Genomic DNA, 23,802 nt, shown 5'->3' with positions numbered 1-23,802 from the left:
TTTTTATTTTTTTGTATTTGATAATTATTTTTTATAAAAATCTATGAAAAATAAATAATCTTCTCACCTTCCATCTCTCTCGCCTCCTTGATTCATCCAAAAGTGGGCCAGGGAGGTGCTTTGCTTGTCCCAACACCTTCAGTCTGACTTACTCTCCTCTTCCCAAACCAGACTCTCCCAGAACAGTCACAGCTCACTTGGAGTTTTCCTTTGGGTTTTAGGGTGTGGGAGACACTTACTTCCAACTCCATCCCCTAATTCAAGGCTTTCACCCAGGCAGCTTTTGCTGTGCCACCAGCTGCAAGAACACTTTCTTAGAAGGTTATCCTACACACTGGTCCAAGGCTTTCTGTAATTTGTAATCCACTTAGGATGTAGGGAAAGCTCTGTGTGTGTGTGTGTGTGTGTGTGTGTGTGTGTGTGTGTGTGTGTGTGTGTGTGTGTGTTTGTATTTTGTATGTGTATGTTCACACCTCACCTCCCTGGGGTGAGGAGCAGAAGATGGCCCACACTAGAGCCAAAGGACCATGTGGCATCCTGGCAAGGAAGTTAAAACCCAAGACAATAAAGTTGCTTTAAGATCTGGGGATTTTTTTTTTTCCAGTTTTTTTAAGTGACCAATTAAATTTTGTACCTATAGACTAAGAAACAGCAAAAAGCTCTTGCTGTGTGTTTAAACCCCACTCTTCTTCCTCCAGCTGTCTCTGATGCTCCTCATTGGTCTTTTCTTCATGCCTGGTCTTTGCACAGGAACTCAGTCCCAGAGGAGGAACAGCATCTCCTGGTGACATCAAATGTCCTCCCCAGGGCAAAGCTCCCGAAATCATGGACTCTGGAGAGGAGCCAGTGGCAACCCTTCCAACACACAAACACAAATTACCAAACCCTTCCTAAAAACCTCCTGCACCCCTTGCAGTCCACTTCACCCTTTTTGGGGGTGGCTTTCTCCAAAGTCCCAATTTGCAAGCCAGATGACCCCTGAGAAGATTTTGTGATGAGCCAGCTGTGCTGAGATATTTACACAGCAGTTCAGGCTTGCAGCTGCATACCCAGCTCCCTCCCATACAGACCCTCTCCTCGTCCTCCTCCTGTTTCTTCTCCTCCTCCTCCATTTTGCTCCACAGCCACAGCTTATTGTGCAATGAGATGGTGGTTAACTGCATGGGAAATAGGAGAAGGAAAGTACTGGGTGTATTTTTAGCTTATTTTCCTGCAATTTAGCACTGGGAAAAGAGAAAAAAAATCAAGTTGTTCCATGAGACTTGATGAAGTCTGGTTTCCTATGGATTTGTGTGCTATAGTCCCTAAATCCCCATGTCCTCCCAAGTTTCCTGTCTGTCTGCCTATTTGTCTGCCCAGGCTTTCCCTGGGTCTTTCACCCATCTGGCAGGGCAGGTGGCAGTACACACTGGGCTTGGCCAAGGGACCTGCCCTTCTAAGTCCTGATGGCCTGACCATTAGACAACACAGCAGTGTAAGTGGCTTTTGGCATCTTTTGGAGATCTCACCTCTGTTCAGGCACCGTTTTTCACATTCTTTGTGGAACATTAATACTCATGTTGCTGCTTAGTCCTCTCTCAAAAGCCTGCCAGATGGACCAGGACATTCTCCAGGTCCTGATGACCACCAGACATCAACCTTAAGTACTAAAAAGATGGCTAAAATAAGCTTTTTTGGAGTCTGCTTCCAAGTTCCCAGCCTCTGTGGAGGTTTGCAAATCAAGGGCTGACTTCTCCCCTAAAGGTGACTGGAGACATCTTTACCTTCCCATGTCCAGCAGAGCAGGTGGGCAAGACATGGCTCCATCTGTGTGTGCTTAGTGGTTTGGGACTTGGCTAACCCAGTGGGCAGACAGGCTAATGTTAAATTTGTGTGAAGACTCACCAAGTTCAAAGGCTGGGAGCGTTTCATCTGCAACCAAAGATGACATCAACTGGACCAAAACCATAAACAAACACTCCAGTTTGCCAGAGCCAGGGATTACTAACAGCTCCGTTTAATAGTTAAATTATCATCTGGAGTTTTACAGTGTTACAATGATTTTTGCTGCTGTTGTTTAAAACCTTAATTTTTTATTCTTTTTAATTTTTTTTAAGTAATCCAGAAGGGTTTTGTATTTCTTGCCACATGGCTATCTCACCATAAAGCACCCTACTTTCAATCTACAGTAGTAAAACGTCACATTAGAGTTTTAATAGAACATCAAGGAACATGAATTGTAGCCATCTTTGTAAAGAAAAGGACCAAACTGTCTTTATATGTTAAATAACTCCACGACAAGGAAAAGGTAGTAATGCTATTACAGGGGTACGGATGCAGCAAAGAAAAGTTAACGACCCAGAGGTTCATCTCAGGTGAATGATTGCTCATTAATTCAGAAATAAAACAAAAGGAAAGGGCAGGGGGGTGAAGGAGGTTGCAGAAATGGTTGGAAAACAGTTCTCATGTTGCTGGCAGCTTGGGAAGAATCAGAAGTCCAAGAGAGAAAATACTGTACTGGCCCAAATGTAGGACCCTGCAGCAGATGTGGATGGTGTCAGCTCTGCAGGGAATCACAGAGACATGGAATGGTTTAGGTTGGAAGGGACCTTAATGATCACCTGGTACCAACCCTGGACAGAAACACCTTCCACTAGACCAGGGCACACATATTCTGGGTGAGCAAGCCCCAAACAACACATCTCACCAAGGCCAGTCTGCAGCTGTGGTGCAGCACCCGTGGTGGACTGCTCTGGTGACCCCCAATGCTGGCTGCTGGCACTTGTCTGAGATAGACTCGTGTGGGAGCTGAGAGACTTGGGCAAGAAAATCCAAGCTTGGGCAAGGTTCTGACTTGCAAAGCTAGAGTGATGAGACCAAGAAGGAAGCCCTCACAGAGCCAGGGTCACTGTGAAAATGGCCCCACAGATGTGCCACACTGGCAGGCCCTGCCAGCAGCCCGCAGTCTGTCATGGGGTGATGATGCTGAGCCCCACACAGCTGTGCAACTGTGCTGCCAAAGGACTTGGGAGGGATGAATTTCCCCTCACTCTCCAAAGCCCAGCCCGTGAAGAAGCTGAGACCCAGGGAGCAGAGTCTGGCCCAGCTGGATGATGATGCTGCAGGGCTTTGGTTGCCCATGCAAAGGCATTGAAGTGTCAGCACAGAAGCAGAAGAGAAATACCTACAGAGCCTCAGCGTAGATCTTGGATTTAAAATGAAGATGAATAAGTAACCCAGGCAGGTGTGAATGCATGGGGTGTCCAGGGTTTTCCTGGCAGTGTCACAGCAAGTGGCTGGCAGACAGCACTGCTCCTGTCCTTGCTGCTGCACCTAGTAAGCAATAAAAGAAAGGAGTCTGCTACCCAAAGGAGAACAGTCTGCATTTCACATAAAGGCCATGGACACGGTATTACTTGGCGAGAAACCAGCTGGTGTCTGGGCCAGCCTTCATTCAAACATCCCTTAGAGGTGTTGAGCAGAGGTGCCCTTTGCCCATGCAGCCATGGTTGGATGGCTGCCCAGCTGAAAGTTAAAAGTTGTCTCAGCATCTGCTGGGATAAGCAAAGGATAAACAGAAGTGTCTTGGCCAAAAGTCTCACTTAGAAGGCAAAGGAGTGATGACTCGGTACAGATCACCTGCCCGCATATACCTGTGCATGGAGGTGGCACTGGTCTTGCTCTGAGCCCTAAGCCCTTGGCAGCATCAGGCACACTAAAATATAAGGATAAACACATGAGAAAAAGCCAAAAGGATCCAGGAGACTTCCTTCTTGCACAGAGCAAATGTTGGTCTGATGACACCTGCTTGACACACTCATTACAGCGATGACATGGGGTTGCCCAGCTCATCATGACTCCTGGTGGCTGCTCCCAACAGCTCCCCAGTCCAGGCCAGCTGCCCCTGGAGAGATATTCTGCCCATGAGAAGTAAAGAGCAAAGCACTGTATGGTCCTGCAGGAAGATACTGAACTGCTGTTCAGAAAATACAGTGATGCAGTGCTGTTGGCAGTGATGGGGTGCAGAGAACAGCTGCCTCTCTCTCAAGCACCATGCAAATATTCAATGTCCTTGGCAGGTAGGAGAAGGAATGAGGCAGAAAATCATATGAGACAGACTGAAGACTGTTCCTGCCAAGACTGAAAAAATGAAAAGGAAATTTCTCTCTGGAGGCATCATAAAAATCCCACTGTAGGGCTCCGGTCTTGTCCAGATCAAAGGTGCACAGCTGGCAAGTCCAGAGCTGCCTCCTCTGCAAATCAGGCAGGAAGCTGAAGCTAAAGGAACCTGTTTTCTGCCTCCAACATCATCAGCAGTGACAAGGATTTGGAGACTCATTTGCTCCAAACCAGTGTCCTGGTACAACCCCAGCCTTCTGGCTTGAAAAAAAAAGTTACCAGAGGAAGAGGCAGATGTGAGCCTGAACACAACAACAGGCAAGCAACAACCCCAGAAGCTCATCCTCCATGACCTCTCTGGGACCAGAACCTTCAGGACCATTCTGCACCCCAGCACTGGTGTACCTTGCATCCCTCTCCCCTCACCACACAGAGCCTGGGCTATACCACAGCTCCAAGTGTCTAGTGCAGAACACCTTGTCTGTGCCATCTGGCTGCTGTTCTCCTAGCTGGGTTCTCCTCAGCAGTAGTTTGATGCTGCTTCTAAGTTTTTATTACGGTGGATAAAAAAAAAAAAAAAAATAATAGAAAAGATTTTAAAGTTGACTTCCTAGGAATGTGGTCCCTCAAGAAGAAAGCTCACAATTTCCAGCTGACCATTGGCCCTGAGGCCAAGCTGCTTTTGTTCTGGAGGACTCTGCATGTAGGAGCACATGTGGGTTTGACCATGGCAGAAGAACCTGAGGAGTTGGGGTCACAATGCCTGTCTTTTCACCCCAGCACCATTGCTTGCTCAGGTCCCACCCAGACCTCATGCTTTACAACTGCAAAAAACCCCATCCCAACTCTGTTGGCCATCCAGTGGCTGATTAGCTCAGCCATAACCATAAGCATCTCAACCTAACCTGCATGCCCTGCCTCCACTTTGCCTGCATCACCTGCTCTCCCATCCTGACTGTGTCACCACGTTTCTCCCACGACCGGTGTCCCCCACCTTTGGAGACAGTCCCTACAGCCAGGGCAGGGATGGGGCAGAAGAAGAGGGCTGCGCCCTTCCAACCTGCCTTCTCCACCAATGCTGAGGAACCTCTTGGCAAAATGAATAAAACAAAACCAAGAAAACTGGGTCCCACAAGACTTCTAACTAGAAAGGCTTTTGGCCAAGTTGAAGAAGAAACTAATACTGAGTCAGTCCCGCACAGAGCAGCCGGTTTTGCTCCCCAGTCCAAATTCCTGCCTCCAGAAACATAAGTGACACCCTCCCCCTCCACGGGTCCGTATGTAAAACCCTCAGGAACGCCCATGGGAAGGCACCTGAGAGCAGGTGCCCAGGATCCTCAGTAGTCCTTGTCACCATAGTCATTGTAAAGGACGCTCAGCGTCTGCTCCTCGCACGTCTTCCGGAGGTCCCGGCCGAGCTCCGACCAGTCGAGCCCATAGGGCTTGATCTCGCTGTAGCGGCAGGCCAGGTACTTGAGGGACGAGCGCTGCAGGCTGATCTTGGGCTCCTGCAGGAGGCCATTGCACCAGCTGCTGAGCTCCCCCAGCTGCGAGAGGATGAGGCCAGCCTTCCTGCAGCCAGGGCAAGGGGCCAGGCGATGGACAGGGAGGGGCAGGAGTGATGGAGACACCAGAGAGGATGGCAGGAAGGGAGGGATGGCATGTATGAGGAGAGAAAAGTAAAGACAGTTTAAGGACACCTTGGGAGCTCCTTGAGGGAGAAAAGATAATGCAAGAGCAGCTGTGTGGAGCCTACTGCTGCCAGGACAAGGAGGGATGGCGAGGCCATGGGGACACACCACCCCCAAGGCAGCACTGCAAACTAAATCCATGTGACAACAGCCCCTGCCTGTGGCAGAGATGCTCATGTCACCATGGCAGTGCTGAACCTGCTGCACTGGTCTTGGGACTCACATTTCCCTGTCCTGCCCACTCTTCTTCCACCCTGTTCTGTGGATACTGGTGAGAGTCAGGGTAAAAAGCAGTTTGAGTTTTTTCAAATTACTCAAAAGGAAAACAGAAAGGAAAGAATTAATAACAAAGTTAACATCTAGTGTTGTGGACAGGAGGAGTGCATGAGGAACATGATGTTTTGATAAAGCATGTTTACAAGAGGTGTCACCTTCCCTAGACCAATGAGCTTAATTCTATCCTTGGTTCTGAGAACCTGTCTATAAAATGCATCTACTTCTGCAATAAATTGCTTCTCCTGCTTTCTGTGCAAGTCACTGCAGCAACAGCTTGTAAATAGCCACAACCCAGCCAAGGAAGCTTTGGAAGAAGGTCAGGTGACAGAGGACAAGGAGATCCAGGATTAATCCATCTTCTAACAGATACACAGCACACCCAGGGCATCATAACCTCAGTGCAGGCTGGTAGTGAGGAACTGCTAAATTACCAATCACTTGTATTGGAAGAGTGCAGAGAATCATGGCCAAACATGATCTAAGTTGTGTTCTCTTCTTTTCAAATTTGTCCTCTTAAAATTGTGCTTCTAATGTTTTTATCAAGAAAATCAGTTTGTACAGATAAAACACATTGTGTTCATTTTAAATTTGTCTCACAGTTTGGGTGATCTCCAGGGAATGTGGCCACTGTGGAGGCAATGGATTCAAATGAAGCATCTTCAGGATATCTCATGTGCCTGGAGACCCAGACAAAAGTTTAAGTGTCTGATGACCTGTGATAAGTTTCCTAACCAGCTACAAGGTGAGTTGGTGGGTTTGAATAGTCAGGGAACAGAAGACACATCCCCTCACTAGCTTTAACTCAGCATCTGCTCAGCCCAGAAAAAGCAGCAGTCATAAATCATGATTCTGAAGGAAAAAATCACATTCTTACTGGACATTCTTACTTAAGATAAGCAGGGTGAACTGGTTTGACAGCTCCAGGATACAACCATGAAGGAGCATCCACTGCCTCTCCAAACCTCCCTCCAAGCCAGGCACATCACGGGAGAGCTGCTTGAAGAGGAATTAATTTACTCCGAGTCCAGTCAGAGCCAACCTTGGCTTTCCTGGAGAGAAAACCTTGGATGTGACTGCAGCTCCAAGGGCCCCATCTGGAGCCGCTGAAAGGTTGTCCAGCTCTGCAGCCACATCACAACTGCCACCCCAGAGCTCATGTCCAGGGCATGCCAGAGAGGCAAAGGTGGTTAGCATGGTGCTGGCTCTGGAGACAGCCACCCAAGCTGGCCAGCCATGGGAAAAGAGTCAAGCTCTCACTTGGTCTCTGCATCTGACACCTAAGCAAGGTGCCAGGAGTGGCCTCTTCCTCCAGCATTACAGTACCCTCTAGGGAATGCCTGATGTGATCCCACGGATTTTGGCTCAAAGCCCATAGGCACCACCAGACTTCAGTAGGCTTTGCATCAAATCCAACTTCCACTTATTGCTTCCTTTTTTCTCCATTTCCTTTCCTTATGTAAAGACCAGGGACTCTCTGCATCCCTTCTCCGACCATGAAGGAGTGACTTGCTTTCGTAGGCTCAGACAAGTTATCTGTGCACTCAAGACAAGTTATGCTTCTTTGGTCCAGCAGCCAGCACTGCCAAGAAGGGAGCCAAGTGTATCACAGAGTAGGAGATGCCTTGGACATGTGGAGACGGGACATGGTAGAGTGAGTCATGTGGGTCTGCATCCATGACTTCAAAGGAGGCAGCAGTAACAGTCAAACAAACAGTGTCTGCTGGCTAACTAATGTCATCTGCAAGTGATTTGTCCTGTCACCACCAGTCTGGGTGCCTCGCCCTCGCAAACCATCAAACAGGAGTTTGCTTTCCAAGATTTGTCATCGCCAGAACCCGCTGCAGCTGCCTAAATGCCTCTTTCCAAGTAGTGCGAGCTGCAAACACTTCATCAGCAAACTTGCATCATCCTGTCCTAAGCGCTCCAGCATTTCCAGAGGGTGCAATTAACCCTCTGGCTGGTAGATTCACACAGAAAATGGTATCATTTGGGTAATTCAGTGGTATTTCTGGCTGCTCCGTGGCAATGCATCTCTTCCCCATGGGACTCAAGGAGGCAGCTTCCACTCTGTGCTCTGGCTTGTCCTTGGTCTCCTCACGGGGGCAGAGAGCAGCAGTGGCAGCACTCAGCCTCAGTGATGGTAATGGCTCTGTGATGACTCCAGTCTGTTCATGTAAGGAATTTAATGTGCTCCTCATGCAAATCACCACGTGTCAGACGGTCTGTGCAAGCTGGGGCTGGATTTTCACATCTGGAAATGGAGACAGAGTGGCATCACCACAGCTGGGATTGAGACAAAGTGAGACTAAAGTCCAAGCCTGCTTGGTGTTGGGGAATAAGGCAACCCTGGGCAGAGGAGCTGCGGGACCCTCTGCCCTAAAAAGACTCCATATGCTGCAGTGTGCTACAGAGCTTGAGGCTGTGGCCTCAAAAAGCTCACACTTCTTAGACATAAATGGGAAAAGGGGAAAGAGAAGAGACCCCCACCTCACTCCAGGGCACGGAGTGTCTCCTCAGAGTTTTCCAACAAAGCTGTACAAAGACAAATCCAAGGCACCAAGGACACTAAGTGCAAGATAGGCAACAAGCTATTTGCTGAGTCTCTCTGACTGCCTAGCAGAGGTTTGGAGGACAGAAATGTACAGAGAGAATCTCCTGTCCTCTGCTAGAAGTACACAAGTGATCACCTGGAGAAGCAGGGCTGGAAGACAGACAGTGGTGAGACCAGCAAGAAGAGGTGTGGGGCACAGTGTAAGAAGGAGGCTGTGAATTTCATACATAGGAGCTCTTGTTGATGTACATTTGAAAGTAACCCTGATTTCCAGATGAGGTCACTCTCTGGTTCTTTGGAGGCCAGATGCTGTGAAACACCACTGCAGTGCACGCAATCTCCCAGCCCAGCTTGTAAACTGACTGGAAGTATCTACATTACTGGGAAACCACGCAGACTAAAGCAGATGTTGAGGGACATGGGGAGAAGGGAACATCTGGTTACCTCCACAAGCCTGGGACATTCTCAGGCAGCTGGAGGGGCTTCAGTGATTTGGAGAAGCCTGAAGAGAAGACATGGTGCTTACTCAGGCACAAAGAGACTATTTTAGACGGGAAGAACAAGGGAGAACCTCCTCCAAAACCTGCTTTGAAGCTCAGCACTGCCAGGGCACCAAAACCACTCATGTCATCCCTACACACCACAGATGTGGATCAAAAGTGAGGAAATGCACAGTTCAGACCCAAAGTCAGTCCTCTGCCTTCCGGGGACCACAAGTTGACCAAGTTCAGCACACAGAGGTGCATTCAGCTCAAGTGAAATCCCAGGAAAAGGTAGAAAGCACAATCTGATCTCCATTCCTCAAGGGTGCATTATTTTTCCAAGACCTTCTGCCATTTTGCCTGTGGCATCAGCTATGAAGGAAAAAAGAGAATCCCATCACTTTGCCACTCTGCACAGCCTGAACATGGTAGGCCAAACTCTAGAGACAGTATAGGGTGATGACACAGACAACAGTGTTGGGCTGACAACAGCCAACCACTTTCTACCTTGTCCTGTGTTAATGCTTTCTGCACATGCACAGCATCCAGCAAAACAGAACCCCCACTGTGACACCCTAAGGTCTATCATCCATCACCAGATAATGAGATTTGCTGAAGAGATGCCTTCCTGGTGACCACTACCCACAAGGGAGAAGCCTGCTGGTGGGCAGGCCTGCCTGCTTAGCCAAGTCAGCTCCTGAGCCTACCTGGGCCCCAGCTCATCTTCACAGCGCCAGGTGAACTCCCCAAAGCTCTCGTAGTGCTGGTTGTAGTGGTAAAGGACACGGTGGAGGCTGGGGGAGCCCAGGTCCAGCAGGGTGTTGTAGGCTGTCTGCTGCTCCTTGCCCCTCGTGTAGCCGTTGAAGAGGTTGTAGATCTTGTCTGCTATTTCTGGGCAGAAGGACAGGGGTTGTTCAGTGGGGTGCAAGGAAAGACATGAATAAAGCCACCAGAACTAAAGCTTAGTTTTAGAGAAACCAAAACCAGAATAAGGATTTGTCCACTGAGTTATGATTTACATCATATCAGGACAAGGTCCCAATGGAGGAGCAACAGAGTAGATGGCATTTCCTGGCCTCAGTCCAGGTTAGCTTCCCACAATTTGGTCTAATTAAAACAGATGGGTGACACCATCAGGTAGTGTAAGTGAAACACCATTTATTCTCTTTTGTTTTCAGAGAGGATGTGTGCCTCCTGCAGCCCCCCACTTCAGCCCTCCACAGCATGTGGCAGCTCCTGGGCCTCACTGGGTGAAAGAGATGTTACAGCCAGGACCCAAGACATGCTGGAAGGGAGGACTCTCTCTTGTCCCAAGCATCACAGTCCAGCAGCTCCCTCCATCTCACCTTGAGCTTTCACATCATCTACCACAGGGCAGGGAGTCTTGACCATCACATCACTTGATCTGGAACGTCTTCCTGTGTTGTCAACTCCCCAGAGCGTGAACCTGCATGAGAAGGGAAAAAAAACAACTCAGGGCTCCCAAGACCACATGGAAATACAAGCAGCATCAAACAGGAGGACCATGGCCAGGATGTGAGCACTGCCACAGGCATGGCACAGGCACTCACATGTAGGTGGTGTCGGGCTCCAAGCAGCGGATGATGAGGGAGATGGTGGAAGAGAGTCTGTCAGGCACTTGGGCTGGCATGGCACAGGGTGACTTGGCACCAGAGATGATGTCATCCACGAAGCTCAGCACTGTGTCTAGGGAGAGAGAGGAGGATGTGCCACTGGTGATGACATAGGTGTCCCTGGGGCTGTGGAGAGCCTGTGCCTGCTGCCACACTGCCTCGTGCCAAGGGGAACCAAGGCTAACACATGAAATTGGTGTAAAGTTGGACCCACTGCTTTTCCAGAAAAGTTCATCCCTACAGTATGGAGCAGCCCCTTTCTGCAGCATGGTGGGCAGGTGAAGGGCTGCTCTCTCTTCCACAGGATATTTGATTTGTTGCAGCATCCCCTCGCAAACAGAAAGACAGAGGCTCTCTTCTAACATCTCCATCCCTCACCTGTCTCCACCTTGGAGTGGTCTGTTCTGTCAGTGACTTTCTCTTGACGGAGGAGGTAGTCCACGATCTGCACCCCAATGGGGGCTCTGAGTGGCCCCACTCCAGTACCACCAGTGTGCTGCTGGGCTCATGCACAGTGGAGAGACGCAGGCTGGGGGACAATTTTTGCATTACTTTCTCACAAAGAGATTCAAAGCCTTTAACTCACAGGAGACAGCAACATCAGGAGAGAGATTACTCCCGCTCCCTTTCCCCTCCTGGCTCTGGGCATGTTGGTCCAAAGGACTCATTCCCTAGGGCTGCTTTACCAGGATGGATCCACAACCAGCTCCAAAGCCCTCAGCTGAACTTAGAACTAAGAAACTGCAACTCCGCCCAATTTTCAAGTTACCCATCAGTTTGCAAACCTGTCCCATAAAGGCACACAGCCCCACCACCTCCTGCCACCACACAGCTGGCCATCAGCAGCTCTTCACAGACCCATCTCACCAAAAGCCAGGCTGGGCACCTACACTGGGTGGGGGAGAGGTGCACAGGTGGGCAGCCCATCAGCCCCGAAGGCACTCGAGTCACAGCGACACCAGTCCTCGATGACATCCCACTGCCCGAGCACCACAGCAAGCTCATGGTGGCCTCCTGAAGGAGCTGGGAGAGAGGAGAGGGTTGAGCACTGGGCAGGTGAGCTCCCATCCCACCCCGCCTGTGCCAGCATTCATCCATCCCTGAACCTGATGGGTTCATCTCAGTCCATCCACCCTGGAGAGCAGGGCTGGCCAACAGGCAAGGGCTGCCACGGCAGGACACAATGCTCTCTGGGCAAGCTGCCTCCAGCAGCAGCTACGGTGCTGCCCTGCCCCCCCTCCCTCGCCCCAGCACGTGTCTCCTCACCCGCTGGGTCTGGTTGTTGGTGACCAGCTCGTAGAGGGGGGCTGCTTTGGTGACGTGCAGCAGGATGGGCTCGGCGGGCAGGTCAGGGCTGGAGGCGGCGTGGCAGAGCGGGCAGGAGGAGGGCAGCGGCCGCGGCTCCGGCACTCCATGCGCACGCCAGCCGCCACGCGCCTGGTGCCCGGCTCTGCCAGGCTGGCCACATACTCGGGGAACGTCAGCACCTTGGGGTCCCGCTCCCGCTCCTCCGACTCGTCCGAGGGGGAGTTGCCTGCAGGAGGGGGAAAGGGACATCGGGGTGGGCTCCAAGACATGGTGATGGAATATGAGGGGGCTAGAGCTCTGTGTTCCACCCAGGAGAGAGGCAGCGCTTCCAAAGAGCCCCCGTATCCTTTAGAGCTGTTTGCTCTGCAGGGACTAAATACTGCTCTTCAGAGGAGGATGGGACTGAAAAGCCCACCCTGGCTTCTATGATTGCAGGTCCTCTGGTCTCCCAGTGCCTCAGTTTCCCCAGGCTTACCCTACACCTGGACTGGGACTATCCTTACAGCAGGTCCCCACGAGAGGGAGCCTCCTCCACTTGGCTAGAGACTCAGGAAGGACCTGTCTGGGCACCCTCGCATAACACTGACTCCCTGGCACAGACAAAGACCCCTACCAAACCATTCTCCTGCAAAAACCCTTCTGGCCCTACATAGCAGAAAATAGTTTGGCACAAGAAGAACAATCAAAGAAAAAGTCAAAAGGTAAAATCTGCCCATCACCCTGCCACGGCAAGCCTTGCCATGAAGGGAAACAGTGCTTTTCATATAAAATCCCTGCCAAAGGATGTCCCTGGATTTATACAGAAGAAAGACGGGCCTAGAGGAACCATTGAAGATGGCTGGTGGGGTTGAAGGAAGTTGAAGGGCAACCAGACAAAGCCTCACCCCCAGGGCAAGCTCAGGCCATTGTTAGTGGTGACTCAGTATGGGCAGGCTACTGTGGGGAGCCACCATGGCCCATATCCATAACTCAGTAAGGAAATCTCCCTATAGCAAGGATTTTTGGAGAAATGGGCCAGCACCAGCACATCCTTGAGACTCCTGCAAAGAAAATAAGGCTGTTAAAACAAAACCTGGGATACAAAAATGTTGCTCTGCTCCCCAGCAAACTGGAGATGGATTACTTTAGGTTGGCTGTGAACTGCAGCTTAGCAGGTACTAAGGAAAAGCAGAAGAGTCAGGGAATGATTTGTCTCTTGCAATTTCTCAATCGATATCCAGCCCCTGATGTTTGCAAACAAAAAGCAAAGGAAGGAAAGTGGCAGGTGCCAGAGTGAAACCTAAATGTGGTACTGTGGGTTCAGAAAAGGCTGCCAGACCTGAAAAACCTCCAAGCACGAAAATCAAGAGGAGGAAATTGCAGGATAAAAAAAGAAGTACTTGACATCAAAAGGTGCTACATCTGGAGACAGCCTACTGCCAAACAGCACCAGGTTTGTACTTTTCCAGGTGGGCTTGTGAAGAAGTCCACTTTCCAGAAGACCTGAACCCACAGGATCCAGACTGAGGCTTTGAAAGAAGCCCTTCCTAAACAAGAGCCCTGGGGAGATAATAAATGTCTCTGTGTCCGGGACATAGCAACAGCAACACCATAGGCTGGTACCAATACTGAGAATTAGGAAGCTTCATAATGGAAATGAGTGTCTGTTTATGGTGCCTGTGAGCTCCAAGCTCACACTGCCTGCACCTGGGAGCTCCTGGGCAGGAGCAGCAAACCAAAGTCATCTGAAAAGCAGCAGCTCTGCTCAGCATTCTCCATGTCCAGGCTTGGGAGCTGGCCCTTATTTGCTGCCCAAGCCTGGACGCTACAACTCACCATCCCCAGAACAGGCAGGAAAATGCCTGCAGGCAGCTTTGGTGAGGCCAGCAAAAGAGACTGTAGAATCATAGAATCTGAGAATAGTTTGGAATGGGAGGGACAATAAAGACCATCTCGTTCCAGTCTCCTGCCACGGGCAGGGACACCTCCCACTAGACCAAGTTGCTACAGTCCTGAGGACAGATGGCAGCAGGCAGGAGTTAGGCTGCCTCAGCTTTTGTAAAGCTGCCATTCAAAGTGGGCACCACCTCTTCCACTGGGGATTCATCACAGCTCATTGCAGCCAGGGCACTGGAGGGAAGGCAGAAGTGCTAGATGCCCTCTGCATCATGATGAACCTCCCAGCTCCTGACTGGTTCCCAGGCATTAAAAGCACAGTGCTGAGAGCCCCAGAGAGGGAAACACACTGGGGGAGAAAAGTCTGGCCATGGGATGCAAGTGGAAGAGAGAAGATATGGTAGAGACAAAAGGAAGGAAAGACTAAGATTAAAGACTACAGTTAAGTCCAGAATGAGGCAGGATGGCTTGGTGGGACTGGTGCACTTTCTTTCATCTCCCTGGGGCTGTGGGTACTGATCTTTCTTTATGGCCTGGACCAGTGCCTGCTGAAATCCATAGGAATCCTTCAGCTGGCTTCAAAGGGTGCAAGAGCAGTGTGAGACCATGATGTGGGAAGCAGTCCTGACACAGGCTAGGCACCTTCTAAAAGCAAAACCAAACCCACTTCCTACTTCTGCTTGCCAAAAGCAAACCTCACTTCCCATTTCCATGAGGTGTCTGTGAGTACCCTTCCCAAGGACAAGCTCCTACCTTTGCTGATGTCCTCATACTCCAGCCAGAGCTGCCGCTGGACCTGCCTGTTGGGATACCAGATGGTGCAGGACTCCTCAAAGCCATACACGGCCTCTTGGATAGTGGTTGCCAAACTGGTCCAGCAGTGCCACAAAATCTCCACGGGAGGTGGCTCCATCCAGAGAGTGGAGTGCATTGCTGAAGGCTGGGAAGGAGATGGAAGAGATGCTCAGTTCCCAGAGCCTAGCAAGCCCTTGCTCCCTACACACTCACAGTTGGCAATCAGGCTTTGAGCCCATCACCTGCCAGCAGAAGGCTGTGTCACCTCTCACGATCCTTTCTCCCCTTATTCCCCCTGTCCTGCACTTACACTGGGAGATGGTCATCTGGTTGAGCCGCACATGATACATAACAGACTGCACCTTCCAGTGCTGCAGGAGGGGGTACCCAGACACCTCGCTGAAGTTCACCATCCCTGCCAGAGGAAGGACACAGGCAGTCAATGCCACTGCTGAGCAATGCCTCATCATGGGCATGGCTGCAGCCCTTCGTGCCTTGGGCAACACAGCCAGTAAGGTGGGAAGAAGCAGGGAAAAGGTTCTGTACACACCACATGCCCCCAGGGAGGCATTCAGAGCTGAGGGTCAGGTGGTCCCCAGCAATTAAGATGATGGCTTTGAAGGAAAACAACATAGGCTTGTTTCATTCTGCCATCCGGGGCTCTGTGCTGGAAGATAATGAGTCTCCTGCTTTCCCTCCTGCTTCCTTCCCAGTGCCCACTCCCAAGGCATGCCCAGGTGTGCTAATTATGTCACTAATGAGAGCTGTGCTTTTTAATGAGCTGTTTGCAGGAACGGTCACCGTCATGCCAAGTGTGACCAGCCAAGAGGCCTTGGTTCCCTTTTGGCTGGGACTGAGCTGAGTGGGCAACAGACGGAGGGGAAATCGCTGGCCTGCTGCTAATGTTCCCTCAGGACTTTATGGCAATTCCAGGGCTGAATGGGACCTAGAGTCTGTCCTCCTTCAAGGACATCTTGTTCTTCAGCCATTTAGCTGTGAGTTACAGAAAGCAGAAATTCATGGAGACCTGGGCGCGGCAGCCACTTACTCCTGCTCATGGCACATGGCAGCTCAGCTTCCACGAGCAGAGGGACAAAGAGGCCACCAAGCCTCAGACAAAGCCCAGCAAGGAACTGAAGGGTGCTCATGGCTCTGAATTTGGTGGCCAGAGCATCCCTGGAGTGCCACAGCAGGATGCTGAGACAGGCCACGTCCTCCCTTGCAGTTCCAGTACTGCATAGCCAGCCCGTCACAGCTCTGCTCGGCAGCCAAGCAGCAAACTCTGCTGCTAACAGGCACCCAGCAGGAGTTCAGGAGGGTAACAGTGGGCATCCCCCCCTCTGTAACAAGACCTAAGGCAGAGTATAAGTAGGATAAGATCCTTTGCCTTCCAGCGCCTCTCTCTTCAGTGCTGGCTGCTGCTGACAGCTTCAAAGCCTTGCTCTTCCCTGCAAAGTGTTTATGCAAAAACAGCCTTTCCTTACTCAGCAGCTCTGTCTCGTGTATTCACGGCGATATCCAAGCTTCTGACAAGCAGAGAATATTTTACTTCTTCTCCCTTTTTTCCCCTTTTTTTTCTCCCCTTAATCAGCCACAAAGCCAGCAGAGCAGGGGAAATGAACAGGATAATTTACTGGCTTTTACCTCCCCAGTGCAATTGCCAAGTGAAGTCCCAGTCCCACTGACACTGCTGGGATGCTGGGGCTGTGGTGGCAGTGCCTTCCTTACATCCATGTAACCATGTCACAGGTAGGAGAGCCCCACTGGGAGGCAGGTGTCCTCCAGCACCTCCAGGCAGGGTTGAGCATCCCCAGGGAAGCAGGAGTGACCTATCCATCCAGCTCTCTTGGGGAAGTTCAGCTCCTCAAGACCCACCAGCACCCTCCTTCCTACTGAATCTTCCTGCCACACACCTTCATTGCCATACACCCTGTCAGGGCAACCAGCATCCACCAGACCCTGCATACAGTCCATGGGTGCTCCCCAAAATCCTCCTGGCAGCTCTGCCAGACAAAGCAAGCAATGCATGAGGTCTCTTAGGAGACCAAAACACCTTACTAGCCACATCTGTGCTTAATAGCTCCTCTGGGATGTCTGGGCCATTCAGCCAACAGCAACAAACACCAAGGTAATGAAGGCTATTTATGAGTACTGGAAACTTGGAAAAATGGCAAATCCTTGAAGGCCATCTAGGAATCCATAACCTATCACTCATGGCCCATGTTGCTCTGGCATAGAAAACAAAACGTTTTGGTTTGATGGCACTGGGTTTTGAATGCTTCATTTTATCAGCAAAGAAATCAAAGGTAGATGGAAAATCTTTTTTGTCTTCAAAAACACAAAAAAAATCCTTTTGCAAATGCCCCAAATATTTGATGGATGCTTGAGCTTTTTACACTCTACAGTTCATTTACAGCCTTTGCCTTTCCTTCATTTGAATGCCTTTCTCTTACTGGAAGAAGGAACTAACTCCCAGCTGCTGGTTTCTCCATGTGCAGCTGAGCACAGGGTGCTAAAGCCAGATTAGATATATCCCACAGTAGATTATACTGTGGCAGGTTAGGGTGCTGAAGCTGGGCATGCTGACAGCTGCCTCACTGGGAGAGACATGGATCCAGCTGGACTCACTCACCAGTGAGGAACTCAGGGTCGGGCATGGGGTCAGAGAGCTCCTCTTGGCACTGGTTCTCCAAGGGCACTGTGGCCACCACCAGCCCATCTGGCAGCTGCTGCTCCAGGCCCCGGGCAAAATTATTCTGCCTAGAAGTTAATTGCAGAGAGAAGAGCAAGGCTGGAGGACAGAAATGATGGGATCATCCCTTCGAGCAAGTGACCCATCCCATAGAAACACCTGGTACTTCTCTTTTCCTTCAGGCACAGATTAAAAAAGATGTCTACTCTCGATGGAAAGCACCAGATGTGCCCTCCCCAGCAGCCCCTCCACCTTCTGCAAAGTGAAGCCAGGCATGGATGGACTAGGCAGTCTGCTATGGTCCAGCCCCAGGCTCCTTCCCATGCCTGCTTCTTGGAGAGGATGGTGAGGTCTGACCCTGCTGGGGTCCCCTTCCCATGTCCACACCTCACCTGAAGGTCCCTTTGAGCACCTGCCCGGGTGCCACCTCCTTGGAGTGGTTGTTGTAGCCATAGAAGATCTCCCCAAAGAGCGTCTGGTTCATGGGCAGCTCGCGGGGCTCGCCGCAGTCACCGCCCTCAGGGCACGACTCAGAGATCAGCTGGCACGATCGCCCGTCCGTGCCCAGCTTGTAGTCCTCAATGCACCTGGGGAGCCAGCAGAGGCCCTGTCAGCTGCAGCTGCCACCCCAGCACTGAGGACAGCCACGGGAACAGAGGACACCCCTCCATCCCCACCTACAGGCTCAGGGTGGCAGCAGCAACGGACAGCAGCACTTTGGGGGCACCCTGTGTCCAGGGAGGTGACGGGGCACTCACCCACAGAACATGAGGATGTTGTAGAGCAGGGGGTCTTCAGCAGAGGGACCATCTGCTGCAGGCACAGCTGCTCGCAGCCCCCGTTGAAGCCGTCGGGCAGTCCACGCCCACGTGACGGTCGTAGCAGCCAGAGCCGTCCTTCATGGGGCTCAGGCCCGTCGGGCACTGGTGGGGTGGGGGAAGTAACAGCTGAAAACCCCTGGAAGAAATCTGTCTCTGGGGCTGAGGTGGAGGGCAGGGCTCTGGCATTGCTCCCCACTGGAAACTGCCACCTGAGCAGTGCTCAGGGTTGCAAGAAGGACAGCAGCAGCACCATCCACAACTGCAGATATTCCTCCTGCACCAAAACCTCTTTGCAGCTCTCGGGAGTGTATCCCCTGAGGTGGGAGCCTCCAAGCCATCCCCACCAACACAACGTGCTGGTATCAAACCCACTTTTCAGCAACCCAGCTCCAGTGACTAACAAAGCAGTGCTTCCCTGTCTACACCCACTTTCTGCCCCACACTCACAGCTTCTTCATCCCAAGGCCCAGCTCTGGTGACATTGCAAGAGTGCACCCCAGCCCCACAGACCCCCCATTTTGGGGCAGAGCAGCTGTGGTGATGACAAGGCACACCACGTGTGTGAGTGATACAGAACCTCTCACAGAGCCAACAAACAGACTTTACTGCCTCGAGTGTGTGTGTGTTGTTGTGTGCAGCAGCAGAGGAGATGGCAGCCCAAAACATCTTTCTGCTACAAAATCAACCTCAAAACATCCAGCCCAAAGTAAGGCAGGAGGGATTCCCTCTCTGGCCTCCCCTTCCCTGCCCACAGCAGGAGGGCCTGGCAGTGGCGGGGTCACGCACCACGCAGCCCGTGGAGTCCAGCTTGCGGTCCGAGATGCAGCGGAAGTTCTTGCTGCAGCCCCCGTTGTCCGGGAGCAGTCCCGGACGGGCCCGAAGGAGTCAAGAAGCACCTCCAGGCTGTCGAAGGAGGATGAGGTCATCAGCTCTTCCCTGTGAGGAGGGGGAAGAGGAGATGTGTCACTGCTTCAATGAGAGCTGGACACATGCGTGGCCATGGGCTTTTCCAGAGCTCAGGCTTTCTCGAGCTGACAGTGATTGGATGGCAGCCAAGCTCTCAGAAGGATGCAGGAGCTACTGAGATGAGGAGGAATACTGCCAAAGGCTCAGCTTGCAGGACTAATGAGGGGCAGGTTAATGGTTGTACTAATCTCCACCTGCAAAACGTGGGATGGGCATCCCAGCTCTACTTGCTGAAACACCCTCCTGAACTCCCTCACCCTGCTGTCACACCTACCTGACCTCCACTGCATCCTCCATCCGTCATGTCAGTCTTGCACTTGGCTGGGGGTTGATGGCCAGCTCGGCCGGTGGGATGACGAAGCTCTTGCTCAGGGGTAGCCATGCCCTCCCCCAGAGTATAGGTGAACCTGCCAGGGAGAGCAGCAAAGGCTGGCATAGAGGGAAACACTGAGCCTGGAAGGTTGTCTCTGCCCAAATCCAAGCCCTTGAGCGTCCCTGCTCATCCTGCAGGGATGCCAGCTAAGGTGTGTGGGCAGGGTAGAGTGGGGTGGCCTCCAAAAAATCCAATGATTCCCAAATATTGCATGTAACTTAAGTGATTTTTTTTTAAAAAAGGCACTTTAATTTCACCGAAACTCTCCTTCAGAGCCTAAAATTCATCTCACCATGGACAGAGAGGAGGACCTGACTACTGGGTATCCAGCACCCTCACGACAGCTGCAGGGGGATCTTCCCAGCCATGCTCATGTCCCTAGGAGGTGGCACAGGACAGCTGTGCTCAGCCCTGCCAGCTGGGCTACCTGCATGCCTGTTTACCCTGAGTCATATTTAAGCCCCAAAATGTGCTGAGCAGGTTGCCTTCGTCACTTACCGAAAAATCTTGTCAGAGGGCTGCTCGCCCAGCACCAAGTCAAAGCCCGCTGGAAGATGGTGTATGGCCAAGGCCTGGAAAAGAAACCCAGCAGCACACACCAGCATCGATCCCACTGCTGCTCAAGCCCAAAATGCTTCTCCTGCTTAGCCCTCAACTCACAGGCAGAAGGGTCCTAGGCTAGGATGACTCCTAGGGTAGCCAGGACAACATGATAAAATAGCCTCAGATCTGAGATCTTAACTCTGGGTCCCAACATCATCAGATTCTCATCCCAGCCACAACCTGACAATAGGTCAGTGGTGTTACAACTATTACTTTGGGGTTTGGTACCACTCTAACCATCCCCCCACCCCTTTGTGTTGGTACCACCTGCCAGGTCCTGTTTTAGGGATTTACCTTACAGATATTGAATTGCAAAATGAAAACAAAAACCACAGCTGGACCCTTTCTCTGTGAGGTTTTTGCCAGGGAGAACATCAAATCTGGGACCCCAGTGACACCAACTGCCTTATTGCCCTTGTGTTTCACAGTCCCAGGAGAGGGAGCTTTGCAAGTAGGCTGCAAGACAAAGTGGAAGTGTAGAGCCAAGCAGGAGGCTGGAGAGCTGGTGGCCCCATCCCCTCCCTCCTGCTGCTGTATATAGCACAGGGTGATGAGTGATAAGCCACCAAGATTTGAAGGCTAGAGCCTTTCAGTGGGACACCCATGGCCATGACACTTGGGGACATGAACTCCCAGCAGCACAGCCTGCTGGCAGACCATCACTTGCAGAAGATGAGAAAACAAGAGACCCAGCCATGGTGGGCTTTGAATCAAGCAACATGAACTCTGCCCCCAAACCCTAAGACTCCAAATCCCTTTTGCAAGAGCTCAGAGCTGGGGACAGGAGATTTTCTATCCCATCTCATCACTGCTGCTAAAATTCAGAGTCAAGAGTGTCAGGTGCCAGTGACAAGCCAGGGATTTTCTCTCCAGGCAATTACAGCTCTCCTGCACAAGCAGTTTAATTTCTCATCTGAAGTTATTTCAGCAAGGACAAAAATAATAATTTTAAAAATCCTGACTGCAGGATTACAGCACGACTTCTCATTCCTCCATTGGGATACAATGCCATTTTCCTGTCTGGTCAACTGGGAGCTGGGGATTACATTCAGCTCACAATCGGATTGTCTTGAATGAGGCCAGCTTCATCCAGAAAGAGATGTGCTCCTTGTCTCACCAACCCTCCAATGCTTCACTCTCCCACCTTCCAGTGCTCCTGCAGATGGGTTTTATTCTTGCTTCTGAGGAGCACGCCAGGCCAGAACACAGGCAGAGGCTCTATAGAACAGAGCTATTGTTCCCCATCAACTCGGGTGGAAAAGTGGCTGTGGAGAGCTGCTCTTGGCTTGCAGCAGAGCTCAGTGCTGAGGCAGGTGCTGTAGGAGCACAGGGATGCCAGACCTCTGCCTGGCATCCCATCTGTGAGCCCAGGGATGCCAACACACCCAGGACACGGAGCCAGTATGTTTGGACTGACCTGGGAGATGGAAATCAGCACCCAAGCCATGCTGTGTCCACCCAGAATGCAATTTCCAAATGTGTCTGAAATTCTTGTAATCATAGAGTCCCAGAATGGCCAGGGTTGAAAAGGACTTTAAAGATCATCTAATCCTACCCCTCTTTCACTAGACCAGGTTGCTTCAAGTTCCATTCAGCCTGGCCTTGAACACTTCCAGGGATGGGGCAGCTATAGCTTCTCTGGGTAATCTTTGCCAGGGCCTCACCACCCTCACAGTGAAGAATTTCATCCTAACATCTAATCAAATCTTTCTGTCAGTTTGAACCCATTACCCCTGGTCCTAATGCTATATGTCCTTGTATAAAGTGATGAGGCTTTGATCCAGGGAGGAGGTTTCTGTGCTCCAGGGAGACATGTGGCATCTCTTCAGCCAGTCACAGTTTCCCTCCACTTGGGGTCAAAAAAAGTCCCTTAAATGCATGTTCCCTTTAGCTACATCCCTACATGGCAAGGGAGAGTCAGTGCTGCCAGGCACCACGCTCTGTGAGGATGGACCTTCTGCAGAAAGGTTCTGAGAATCCTCCACGTAAGAACTCCAGCTCAACAAGGACACGTACCCATCCTCATCTCCAAGGAAGCTCTCTAGAAGCTCAGCACTGGTATTTCCACCCATGCACTCTTGCTGACTTGTGCCTTCTGCTGCAGAGAAACAGGGCAGCATCTCCTCCCAAAGGCACGCCTTACTCCCCCGTTGTTGCCTTCTGCCCCTGGTGCCTCTGTCACTGTTTCACCTCCTTCTTCCTTGTGTGTCCCCCCACATTGCTGTCTCCCTCCCCACATGGCTGCTTCCCTCCCACATGGATGTGTCCTTCCCTACATGGATGTCTCATCCCTGCTTTTTGCCATCACTGGAGGCACCTTGCTGCTCTGGTTTGGGTTATTCCTGTTGGGTATTGTGACTGCATAGCCTTCAGAGCTCACAAAGAAAAGTGGCACTGATCAGCAACTCTGCAGCTGATCAGGCTGGATTTAATGGGCCAGAAATGACAGCTCTCAGCTTCTTGCAAGCCTTGGCACTCAGGTAGGCATCTGAACAACAAAATGAGGGATAACCGGACACCTGAGAACCAGCAAATTTCCTACACTCAGCAAGCAAGTTCTCAGGTCAAAGTGTTGCCAGTGGATCTCTAGGTCAATCTTAAGCCTCTTGTCTTTCTAGATGGACCATTATCTGGATGCTTTGCTCTACATATGAGCTTGAGTGGAAGCTCATAAAACACCTGCTAAGGCCTTCAAACCTGATGATGCTGGTAATGCTTGGAACCAGCTCAACAGGGTCCTGGCCATGCTTAAACTGCAGCCCCCAGGGGATGAGGCCAGGCTGACCTGTAGCATTAGCAACTGTGCTCCAGCTTGACCCCACTGCATGCACAACTCTTCCACACAAAGATGGGTGGATGAGGAACAAAACCAGTACTGGCAGAATACAACCACCATGAGCTACCTTGGAGCAGCTGGTTTGAGGGGAGCTGGCAAGAGGCTGGAGAGCATCTTTGCAGAAGGCACAAGAAGTTGATGCATGGGAGTGTGACTGAAATGTCACTGAAGGAGAAAGTGGTTGGTTGTTATATGCTGGAATAGGTGACTTCACATCTGGTTCCCCAACCTTTTGTGCTTTTCAGTGTTTCCAACCAGTCTGGAGCACAAGGATGGCCATGCCCAGGTTGAATGGACCAAAGCATCCCCACAACACCTGTGCTCCACTGCACCCCAAAGTGGGGACCCATGGAGACCCAGAACCACGATGAGAGCAGAAGAGCAGAGAGCAGGTGTCACGTGCGCATCAAGTGACATCTCCAATTGGCAATGCCCATCAGGGCTCCTCCCCAGCTTCACTTTCTTTTGCACCAGCTTTGCTCGGGTTCCAGCTGCCAACGCCTCCCCCGTTCCCAGCCCACTCCCCTCCCACCCCTCCCACCCCTTGAAGCAGCTCTTTATTAAAGATGCTAATGCTGGCACTTTCTTCCCGGGCTGCCCGTAAATCTACGAGGAGAATGAGGCGGGAGGAGGAGGCGGATGGGTGGCTTCATGAAAGGATCTGAAAGAACGAGGAGCTTTTTATCAGGCTGTCCTTCAGCCTGCAAAGCCGAGGCACACAGCAGGGGATGGACAGAGGCAAAGGAAAAAAAAAAGAAAAAGGGGTGGGGGAAAGAAAAAGAGAGAAAAAGGAAGACCTTA

At 51.3% G+C, this 23,802-nt stretch overlaps 1 protein-coding gene across 1 annotated transcript in view; it reads right to left on the bottom strand.

Annotated features, from left to right (window-relative positions):
• Positions 1 to 1,982: 1,982 nt before the first annotated feature.
• Positions 1,983 to 23,802, bottom strand: part of ASTN1 (astrotactin 1) — a 54,373-nt gene continuing 32,553 nt past the window's right edge. The window contains 26 exon segments of the mRNA XM_079314633.1: positions 1,983 to 5,670; positions 9,806 to 9,989; positions 10,445 to 10,545; positions 10,670 to 10,805; positions 11,111 to 11,188; positions 11,191 to 11,261; positions 11,623 to 11,710; positions 11,713 to 11,755; positions 11,999 to 12,117; positions 12,120 to 12,266; positions 14,669 to 14,769; positions 14,771 to 14,855; positions 15,021 to 15,125; positions 17,343 to 17,470; positions 17,795 to 17,989; positions 18,161 to 18,200; positions 18,203 to 18,256; positions 18,259 to 18,325; positions 19,010 to 19,080; positions 19,083 to 19,159; positions 19,464 to 19,487; positions 19,489 to 19,513; positions 19,516 to 19,571; positions 19,573 to 19,596; positions 20,061 to 20,109; positions 20,112 to 20,134. Coding sequence (XP_079170759.1) covers positions 5,436 to 5,670; positions 9,806 to 9,989; positions 10,445 to 10,545; positions 10,670 to 10,805; positions 11,111 to 11,188; positions 11,191 to 11,261; positions 11,623 to 11,710; positions 11,713 to 11,755; positions 11,999 to 12,117; positions 12,120 to 12,266; positions 14,669 to 14,769; positions 14,771 to 14,855; positions 15,021 to 15,125; positions 17,343 to 17,470; positions 17,795 to 17,989; positions 18,161 to 18,200; positions 18,203 to 18,256; positions 18,259 to 18,325; positions 19,010 to 19,080; positions 19,083 to 19,159; positions 19,464 to 19,487; positions 19,489 to 19,513; positions 19,516 to 19,571; positions 19,573 to 19,596; positions 20,061 to 20,109; positions 20,112 to 20,134 — 2,326 coding nt within the window. The 3' untranslated portion in view covers positions 1,983 to 5,435.

Source organism: Erithacus rubecula, assembly GCF_903797595.1.
Source record: "Erithacus rubecula genome assembly, chromosome: 10".
In the NCBI taxonomy this organism is placed as follows: Eukaryota; Metazoa; Chordata; class Aves; order Passeriformes; family Muscicapidae; genus Erithacus; species Erithacus rubecula.
The sequence above is the reverse complement of the archived record's forward strand: the minus strand, read 5'-3'. Positions and strand labels throughout refer to the sequence as shown.